Raw genomic sequence first — 10,747 nt, 5'->3', positions numbered from 1 at the left:
GAGTACTAAACGCATCACAAATTATTTTGAGATACTAGATGCACTTGACAAAAATACTTAAGGTGTTGTAGACACCTTAACTTGTGTGTGTATCATGCGCTGGCTATTTAATGTCGGAGTCAGTTGAATAGTTTACGTATTTCATTATTCATTCCAAATTCATCTATTACATAAAGAAATTTTTATTCCACTCATGTAGCCTTCGGAACAAGCCTACCGAAACTGCTACTTATTCAAAAGTTCACACTTAATAATGAGTTCTTTAAATGGAACCTTGATGGCGTCGCTATATTTGCTTTGGAGATCATTGAACCTATCCCAGATCATAACTCCACCGTACTTAGCAAACCCTTGATGGCTGGAAGAACCTGAGAAGTCATCACGTCGGCCGGAATAAACCCACCACTTGGTGCTGCCGCCTGAGATGCCGGAACGCCCAAGAACACCTGGCCGGCTTGCACAGTGTTCCATTGGTTCCATGAACTCACAAGATTGTTAATGTTTCCATTGGTATACATGCATGGAGGGTTGTTATAGAATTGAACCCAAACGTAGTTGAACAAACCAGTGTTGATGGCGTTACTCAAGTGAGCGTCTGGGAATGGACATTGAGGTGCTGCGGAGAGGATTAGCTGCTGGTTGAACCCCTTTAGAGCCTTGGCTAGCTCGTCCCAGTGTTGTCCATCACCGGCCTCGATGTCGAAGTCAATGCCGTCCAAAACGGCGTCACCTAGGGGCCGTGAGCCGGAGCTTCCTCCGAGGAAGTTGCTCCAGAGGTAGCTGGCAAGCTGGTTGGCCTCGTCGGCGGAGTTAAGAGAGTAGCCTCCGGAGGCACCACCGAGGGAGAGGAGCACCTTGATGCCTTTAGATTGGCAACCTTTGATTTGGTCGCTAAAGACGGAGCAGGAGCTCGCAGTGCCATCACAGTGGCCAGCGAGGTTTAGTTGTGGTGTCTGGCCATTGCCAAAGACGGCCAAGAAACCTATGTTAATAAATTGGTAGTTTCCGGTGTTGCACGCGTCAGCGAGGGAGCCTTCGCCGCCGTTTTGGCCCCAGTAGACAGCAATTCCGGCAGCGGAGGACCTTTCAACGAAAGAGGAAATGAGCAAGAGAGGTAGTAACAAGAGAGAAGATTGTTTGAAAGACGCCATGTTTGGGTGGGTGTGAGTAATATAATCTCTGTTACGTTGTATTAAGAGATTAGTTTGCTCGGGTGGTTTTGAGAGAAAAGAGAAGGTGGATATTTATAGTGTTTGAGGTGTGGAAAAGTAAAAGCAACGCGTCTTGTAAGGAAGTGATTGTTTAAGAGATGGAATCAGTCTTTGCTCATTTCTTTGATGTTTACTTTAAACTCATTAGATATGAATCATTAATTTTTATTTAGATGGTTCAGATTTGATTTGATTTTTATTTTTATTTATTTAAAATAATTATTTTAATATGTATAGAATCTAAAACAGTGATGATCTCTTAATTATTATTCTTGTAAAAAAAATAGTTTTTTATTTAAAAATAATTAATTAAATATTTTAAATCTGAACTGTTCAAATTAGATATAGACAGTCTAGATCGAATGAATTTAAGATGCTCATCAAAGTGATGTGTACCGAAACTGGTTCTGAGATTCAAGTGTGAATTGTTGAAGGATGATGAGGACATTACGGAGTCCAGTCTTAGGTCTGCTTGACTAAATAAATAAACGATACTCAGGTCAACATCGACAGAGACCTAACCTTTCAAATAATTTCTTGCCGGTGAATATATACAATCTCAAAAAGACGATTTTATGTGCGCTTCTCAATTATTAAGGGAAATTGTTCTTTTGTTTATAACTCCATGATTAAGTTACCTTCCTGCCAATTAAACGCCGAAAATAAGTTATGACCAAATTAGTCTAATTATCATAAAAATAATAAACAATTTATATTAGTGATCAAAGGTGGTAATAATAATAGTGGCCAAAATAATACCTTGTCCAATCGCTAATAGAAGAGCCGAGTTACTTGAAGAGTTAGATTTGATACTAAATATAAAATTTCATTTAACATTATCTGTCATATTTATTATTTTTTTCCTAAACTACTTGAACTTCTTATGTTATACTACCTCCGATTTTTAATATAAAAACTCATTTGATTTTTATTTTAATTATAAATATAAAGCTATTTCTCATATTATTTATTTTTTCAAAATATTCTTTTTAATAATAGTAGTTCTAACTAATACACTTGATTAGTAAAGACATTTTAGGGAAGATAATACCCATTTATTGCAAATAACTAAGCTAACTAATTTTCTTAATCTATTTAAATTAATCAACCGGCTCTTATATTAAAGACCGAAAGTAGTACACGTGGAAGTATTTCAAAGTAATGATCACATTGCATTTATTATGATTAACTAATTTATTTGAATTTCTTGATCTGTCTAAATTAAGCAAATAACTCTAATATTAACAATCTGAATAGAGGTATAATTTATGTGACGCATATTGCAGCAGCCGACGTTGAAATAAGCATTGTCATATATTTGAACTTTTTATGTTATATTACCTGTGATTTTTAATATAAAAAATCGTTTGACTGTTATTTTAATTATAAATATAAAACTATCTTTTATATTTATTTATTTTTTTAAAATATTCTTTTTAATAATAGTAGTTCTAATTAATACATTTAATTAGTGAAATATTTAAAAAAGATAATACCTATTTATCGTAAATAACTAATTTAACTAATTTTTTTAATTATTTAAATTAATCAATTAACTTTTTTTATTAAGGATCGCGAAGCAGTACACATAAAAGTATTTCAAAGTAATGCTGGTGTTGCATTTATTAGGATTAACTAGTTTATTTGAATTGCAGCAGCCGACGTTGAAATGAGCATTGTCATAGATTTGCGGGTACCGTAACAAGCGGGGAGAGGTAGGCAAGAATTTTCTAATTCAAAGTCTTCTGCCGCATTTGCGATTGCAAGCTTCCTCCGTTATTCTTTTCACTGTATTCATTTTCTAATTTGTGTTTCTTAGCGGACAAGCTTGTAATGTTCTTTATTCCCACTTCTAGTAGGCCGCGTTGTTCATGAGTCATTAATATTGTGATTTATTTATTAAATGCTATGCCACGCATAAAATTCAAAACTGGTAATTGTTTTTGTGTTTTTTCCCATGGAATGTACTGATGTATATCCAAGAAGCCAATTCCCAGCCACATTCAACCAACTGGGAGTTGGCTTTTTATATAAGAAGATTCCATGTAATAATTTGGAGGGGCGGCTTTTAGTTTAATGTAACATGACAAGTCCTCATCTCTTTCTAAGAAAATTTTCCCAAAAAAAACAAATAATGTAAGATTTTTTTGGAAGCATTTTAATTTGAATCAATGTGCAAAAATTTTTTTAGAAGTTTTTACTCAAAAGTGCTGGGCATCCAAATTTTTTTTTGTACAAATTAGTTCTGAAAGTTTAAAATCACAGCAACTTTGCTCCTTATCTTTAAGAATATTGACAGTGAAATGTCACTACTTTAGTGGTCAACGTTGGATCTTTGAGACAAAATTGCTATAATTTGAAACTTTGGGATAAATTTGTTTTTAAAAATTTTTTTTGGGTAACTAACACTTCTGAATAAAAACTTTCTAAACAAATTTAAGTCTTAACCTTTTTAATTTTGCACACATATGCATACTCTTCCGGTTTTTATTTAAAATTTAATTAACTAATTTGAATGGATTAAGGATGTTTGATTAGCGGTAACAAAACTGACTTTTGTTTCAATTGACTTTTGCAAACTTAAGTGCTGGTTTGGATCTCCATTTTGGAGAGATAACGTGCCTAGGAAACTAGAGGACGCACGTTGGTGAGTCATTGGTGATAAAAGTTTGTTTGGCTAGGTTGCTTCTCAAATTAACTTCTGGACAAAAGGCTAGGTGCGTTATAACGCTAAGATTTCTGTCTTTTAGAGCTTGTAACGTGAGAGAGAGAAGGAATAAAGATGAAAAAGAAAGATAAGAGTATTTAAATAGTTCCTATTTTGATCCAATAATTTGATTCTTTTTTAAGATAAAAAAATTAACTAATAAAATTTAATTAATTAATTTATTATTTTTTTTAAAATTTATCAACTTGTATACATATCATATATTACCTTCGTTCCTCAAAATAAGACCCCAAAATACTAACTTAAATAGATTAAGGAAGCTAAATAAATTACTTAATTATATTATATATTACATGATATTTTTAAAATATTTATGTGTATCATTAGATATATTTAGATTACACATTAGTTTACAAGTCAAATAAATTAATTTAAAAAAAATGATAAATATAAATACTTTAAAGTAATTTATTTAACTTTATTAGTCTTTCCAAATTAATTAATTGAGTTTTATACTGAGAATTACGGGTAGTATATTATAAACTTATGTTCCTTTTCCATCATTTTATATCTAAATTTATTTTTTTCATACCCATCCAAACAAGTTTTAACTTTTCAAGTTGATTTTTTAGAAATACCAATCTAAATATAAATCACGTTATACTAATTGACTTTTGTTTTAATTGATTTTTGCAAATGTCAGATAGAATAAAATTCAGTTTTATTATCCCCAATTCAAACACACTTTTTGTTGTTATCCACTTACCCCGAATTGAAGTTGGGTGGGTTCAAAATCTTATATTATCACTCAACTCAATGTTGAGTTCTCAGTTTATCAACTTAATAATTAATGACTCTGAATTCGTTTGTTGCTAACATTTATAAAATTTAAAAATATTTAATGGGAAATGGCCGTCATTTTTTTCCCTAGTTCATGGATTTGTGGATATGAAAGAAAATGAGCCTGGATTAGTTATTTATAAAAATAACAATTGGCTTTTTTACGATATCTTCTTTAATCATGTGTAATAGAAACTCTTTTTGCATATTTATTTTTAATAAGTGTAATTTGTGTAAAAATTTTATAAATTTAGAAAACAAAATAAATTGAGGTGTCATGACATTTCTGTACTATTTTGAAATCTTCATGTGTATTTTCATACTTAAAAGATTTTATAGTATTAAGTGTGTATAACAGTACAGTAGATAAGGAGATTTGCAATTTAACCCTTAAATTTGTATGGTCTAGTTCTTATATCAAGAATGATTACATTTTTTTTAATATGTGGAAAGAAAAATTACAATTGTTTTTCAACGGCAAATTATGAATGCATTTCAATTGAATTCAAATTTCAATTAACATTAAACAGTCAATGTGTCGTGAATTGCTAAATAAAAGTCGTAAATAAACTGGGGTTTTCATTCATTTATTTTCACAACTTGACATTTGAAAAAAGTAATTGTTAATTAATAAAATATTGTAATAAATAGCTAATGAAGTGTGATGAATTGCAAAACAAAAATTGTAAGTAACATGTAGTTGAAGATTAATAGTTAACTTATACATTATTTTGTATTATTTTAATATTTTGTCAAAACTTTCCTGAGATCAATGAGATGAGATGTCGGCTAGGACTAGGAGGATGGGCTGCCTGCTCAAAAAGAAATGCTGTTCACGGAAACACAAGTCCATGGATATCTAATGGAAGTTAGGTATAACAGAAAGGATTGACTCCTTTATAACACGATGAGCCAAAATTTGATATTTAATATTACTTCCGGTCTTAATTATAAGAGCCAATTGATTAATTTAAAGAGATTAAAGAAATAAATTAAGTTAGTTATTGTAATAAATATGTATTATCCTTCCCAAAATATCCTTACTAATCAAGTGTGTTGGTTAGAATTACCATTATTAGAAGGACTATCTTGGAAAAAATATACTCCTCCTGTTCTTAATATAGAACCTAGTTTTTGAGTTGGTTTTGGTCCTAAATATAAGACCCATTTCTCATATTTTTTAATTTTCTCTGAATTACCCTTATGGATACTCCCTCAACCATAATCAAGTAGAAGAGGAAAATGGGTGTTAAGAAAGATGATTATGATGTTTTAGAAAAAATGTGTCACTTTTCTTATAATTAACTAATTTACCTAACTTTCTTAATATAATCAAATTAATTAAATGGATCTTATATTAAGGATTGAAGGAGTACAAATATTAGAGACAAAGTGAATTGACGCCTTATATTTAGAACCAAAATAAAAATCAAACGAGATCTTATATTAAGGAGTAACAACCACAGGTAGTATCTAACAAGATTGCCTTCAATAAAAAATACTAGTGCTTAGTTTAAAAAGAAAAACCCTTTCGGGCAGGTTTTACAGAAACATATTCAACCATCTTTTTGGGCGGATCCACGGGCCCAATCCATGAGCGTTTGAAATAGTCTGATCTTTTTTCCGGCCTGAATATAGTTGGATATAAAAATAAGACGTAATATTTAGCAATCATAAACAATGCTATTCATTTCTCCATGAGCATTAGAAAATAGGCATCATGAGCTATTATAATCTAAAAGCAAAGGGAAGGAAGGCACAATATATTCTTTTGTTAAACGGAGCAAACACAATATTAGAATTGTTGCATGCACCAGAACTATCGTACAAAGCCATTATATTTCAAAATTTACTCATGAAGCATAGGCATTGTTGCGTGACCAATAATCCCATATGGGACGCTTAAGCATTTTCAGCTGGCTTCTTTCCTCCATCAATGAACAAACCCAGTGTTTTGAACCATCGCATTAGATTTCGATGATCCTTCACATAAAGCCATGCCTGCAGAAATTTGAAGAGGCTCTCATTTACTCCTCGCTCCTCTATGTAACTATGAAATGCATCCCTCGTCCTTTCATCAAGTTCTCTGTCAATTCACAAGTCCCACACATTAAAATAGGAACAGATAACACAAGGTACCAAATACTATGATGGTAAAAGGATGATGGGGATTACAGAAGAGCCAGATTGTTCGTATTTTCCAACAGAGTTCAGCGGGCAATTCCCCCCTCCCCCCTTTCCGCAATGTATTTTTAATCATAAACAAATAAACATTATCGGTAGCTATTTCATTACACCAACAAAACATAGGGGATCATCATGCTCATCATTTTTTTGACCAGAATGTTACATAATTTCAATGAAGGCAATTTCATTTGTGCAGCTAAACCTCCGGCGTGCCATGAAACCATTTAGCAACATGTCCAACGCAATCACTCAATTTCAGCTCAATTGTATTTCGGCATCCCCCAAAAGGCATGAACAACAAATGTCTTTACTTGATTCGTGTTATAAGAAAGGACATCTTGCTTCACCAATTGATGACAGATATGCACCATCATAAGCTTCTTCAACCAAGAAATAACAGCCGGTGCAGTTCACCAGTTGATGACCGATACATTAGAGCCACTTAAAAATAATTACAGTGGGTGGTAACCTTCTAAACTTCAAATCGTAAGCTAGTAATTCAATCACACAATTCCAACAGTTTGTCAGAAGGCAGTTAAAAATCTTCATTCACTTCACCTAAGATTTCGAGGTGTCCTCTTTCCCCTGTAAACATAATTGAATAAAGCTACCTCTCTAAAGTGTCAAGATAGACATGATTCAAACCACATTCACTAGCCCTAGATTTCACACAACTATAACAACTCATCAGTCTAGTACCTTTACCCTGTCGAAGTAAGGGTTATTGCATAATTGTATAATTAATAACGCATGCAATACCACATGATGAAGAAAAACAATGGAGCATGGACTGGTTACAAGTTCGAAACCTGATTAGGACACACGAGCCGCTTCATAAGGAACCACTTCACAGAATTTCGAAGAAACTTGCTAAATTTGCCAATCCTATTGGAACTACCTATATGTTTAATAGAAATCAAGAGTTCATCTTGATTTGTGCCAATGGAAAACAATCACCTACTTCAAGATGCCACAAGTTTCTCATGAACAAGTAAGAGGAAAGACACTAAGGGCAGCGTTAAGAGTAAAGTAAAATATTCTATTCTAAAATTTCAATATGACACTAAATTTCTTCCATATTTGAAGATGATCTTTCTTTTGTCACCGGATATGTTCAAGATCAAATCTGCTCTTCCGGTAAAAAGGGAGCTCTTTCGTCTTTTATTTATACCATCTTTTTTCTATTTTTTATAAATTAAGAATGGACACCGAAGGATCTGCTCCTTTTCAGTTTCTAGAAATACATAGAATAAAAAAGAGAAGAATATCTTCCCGTTTCTTACAAGTGAAGTTTGTGATGTTCTAGTTGAATTTAGTCAAGAACATCAATATCTCCCATTTCATTATCATTTTCTTTCTTCTCAGATATGCAAGAGAGCCAAATTACCTCCATTAAAATGGTTTACTATGTCATGATTTCATGACATAAGCAAATTGCATTTACCAAAATATACGAAACAGCTAGAGAACCAGGAAGAAAAGAATCATAACTTACTCAAAATTAGGCCCAATGTATTGAGTTGGAAGAACAAGGTACCCAGTCTTCGGGTCCTTTGGCCTCATTGAAACAGAGTGAATTCCCAAAGCATCCTCATACAATCCACATAGGAAAATCAATGATTCGTTCTGACCGGGTTTGGACACATCCACATGAAGGAACAACTGATCAATCCCACTGCTCTCGTCATCCATTCCACTAAGCAATCGCGTTACGTAAATACCGATTTCTTCGTCGCCATATTTTCGTTTGAGGACCGGACCTTCAGAATCAAGCGCGCCTTTCACAACAGAGAATGCATCAGGAGGAGCTACTTTCTGCAACGCACCGAAAAGGCCGAAGAAATTAAAACAAGCTTTCGACAAAACAAGCAAGAGGGTGTAAGAGAGAACAAATTGATTGGTTAGAGTACAGGAGGCATAGTCATTTTGGCCACTTCAAGATAGTGATCCTTAAGTGAGCGGAGAAGCATGGAATTCACGGCGGAAGAGAGGGTCCCTGCATGCCGAGTTGCCGACAGACAGGGGTGACGGAGCGCGGCGGCAACACCGACGGCGCCGACGAAGGCTCTCTTCAACATTTTGTGATTGATTGTCCTAGCAGCTTTCAGACCGGACCCTCCTTGAGAATGTTTTATATTTTCTCAGTTTGTTTTAAAAAAAAAAAAGTGTATTTATGGGCTTATTTGAGGCCCAATTTCCAGACCCTGGTATATAGGGTTACTTTGTTTGTGGGCCGACATGAATATATCAATAAAGGTTCCTTGAAAATTAAAATAAAATTAGAAAGCACAAGACAGTTGTAAGAAATTCTTACATACACCCAGAGCACCACCTCATCTGTGCTCTGACCAATTAAAACACACCAACTCACACCATCATTATCCTAGCTGGCATCCACCTAATTTAGGTTATTATTTTCTTTTAATCCTAGCTGGCATCTTCCTCCCTCCTTCATTCGTCTTAAGAATCTGGCTTCCTCACCTCCACCCTTTTTCATGCCTCATCCTCCATCCTCTTTCTTGGTGAACCAGATGTGGAGAGGGTAGAAAAGTCCAGATTGAGCCAACGTCGTCTATTACTCTCGTCGTTGATTACGCGGGGAGTGGCTGATTTCTCCTTTTAGGCACAATACAACCAAATCTTCTCTCAGCCCTAACTTGGAACGTTTTCGTTCAATTTTCTTTCTAATTAGAGTTAGAGGCAAACAAGAGATTTTTGAAGAAGATGGATGATTTCTCAAAAAAAAATTGTCTTAAACAAGCTAGTCTCCTGCAACGACTCTCTCATACAAGTCATTGATAGCTTGATGCCTGAACAGTCAAGTTCCTTTTTTTCCTCCAGTAATGTCGATGAGGTGGCTTAGGAAGATATTATTAATTTATGGTATTCTCTGATCAATTGGGTTTATTATGTGATAGTGCTGTTCAAATTGTATGATTAATATGGCTATCTTCACATCTAGATTTTTGGATTAAAAAATGTTGTGTAACATATGCCTCCAAAATGCTCCGTATATTGGATGAAATGGATAAAAACAGAGAACTTGGGATTTTTTTGGATGCTTTTCTGAAACTGTGGAGCTTGTGAGAAAATGCAAAGACAAATCTAGAGGTTACAAGTGCGGGAAAAATATAAATTTTCATGGGTTAGCTGCCCATGACATGCTTCTTACTAACTCCGAAAGGTTGGAAGAGGATTGGCTCTTAACAATAATACTTTGCACGTAGAGATGGGAATTAGGATAGGCCCTTCAGGGCTAACGGGCTTAAAAGGCTCAGCTTTTCAGGGGCGAAATTTTAAAAATATCCCAATTTTCTAGGCCCGGTCTTTAATTTAATGGGTTCAGGATCGGCCCGCGGGCTTTTGGCCCATTTAAGAAAAAATACTATTTTTTTATATTTCTCATATTTTTTTTTATCAAAAATGAAAATAAACTAATGAAATTGTTAATAAAAGACATAAATATGAATAAAATTAAGTCACAAATACAAAATATCATCATATATAAATATTCATCAACATCCAAGAACACCTAAAACATTCATTAACAAGATAACAACATCCAAAAGTTTTATCTATAGTGCAATTGTGCAATAAATAAACAATATTATTAATCTTTTAAAATTTCATTAACACTATAATCAATTATTCTTTTTCATAAGTATGATTTTCTTTCGTAACAAAAATATTAAGTTTTTCTTCTTTATAGGAATTTTACTTTTAAATTTTACAATCTAAGTATTATTTTACTTTAATGTGAGAAACATTGTTGTTGAAACTCATGAATTTCTAATTTAAATTATAGAATCACAAGTTATATAAGTATAAAAATACTCTATTA

General features: G+C 33.3%; 2 protein-coding genes across 3 annotated transcripts; both read right to left on the bottom strand.

The window, feature by feature from the left end:
• Positions 1 to 323: 323 nt before the first annotated feature.
• Positions 324 to 1,205, bottom strand: LOC114740063 (acidic endochitinase-like). The gene has a single exon (XM_028928179.1). It carries the CDS (start codon positions 1,149 to 1,151, stop codon positions 324 to 326), a length of 828 nt encoding a protein of 275 aa, XP_028784012.1. The 5' UTR covers positions 1,152 to 1,205.
• A 5,177-nt stretch (positions 1,206 to 6,382) lies between these two features.
• LOC114740061 (mitochondrial acidic protein mam33) lies at positions 6,383 to 9,000 on the bottom strand. Of its 2 annotated transcripts, none has more exons than XM_028928176.1 (3): positions 8,817 to 9,000; positions 8,402 to 8,721; positions 6,383 to 6,805 (listed from the first exon to the last, which is right to left on the bottom strand). In XM_028928176.1, the coding sequence occupies exons 1-3, from the start codon at positions 8,982 to 8,984 to the stop codon at positions 6,622 to 6,624; spliced, it is 672 nt and encodes a 223-aa protein (XP_028784009.1). In that variant the 5' UTR covers positions 8,985 to 9,000; the 3' UTR covers positions 6,383 to 6,621. The 2 variants fall into 2 exon arrangements, with proteins under 2 accessions (XP_028784009.1, XP_028784010.1); XM_028928177.1 differs by lacking the exon at positions 6,383 to 6,805 and adding an exon at positions 6,956 to 7,293.
• Between the last annotated feature and the right edge of the window lie 1,747 nt (positions 9,001 to 10,747).

Source organism: Neltuma alba, unplaced genomic scaffold (assembly GCF_004799145.2).
Source record: "Neltuma alba isolate B1F8T4 unplaced genomic scaffold, ASM479914v2 tig00003037_pilon, whole genome shotgun sequence".
NCBI lineage: Eukaryota > Viridiplantae > Streptophyta > Magnoliopsida > Fabales > Fabaceae > Neltuma > Neltuma alba.
The sequence above is the reverse complement of the archived record's forward strand: the minus strand, read 5'-3'. Positions and strand labels throughout refer to the sequence as shown.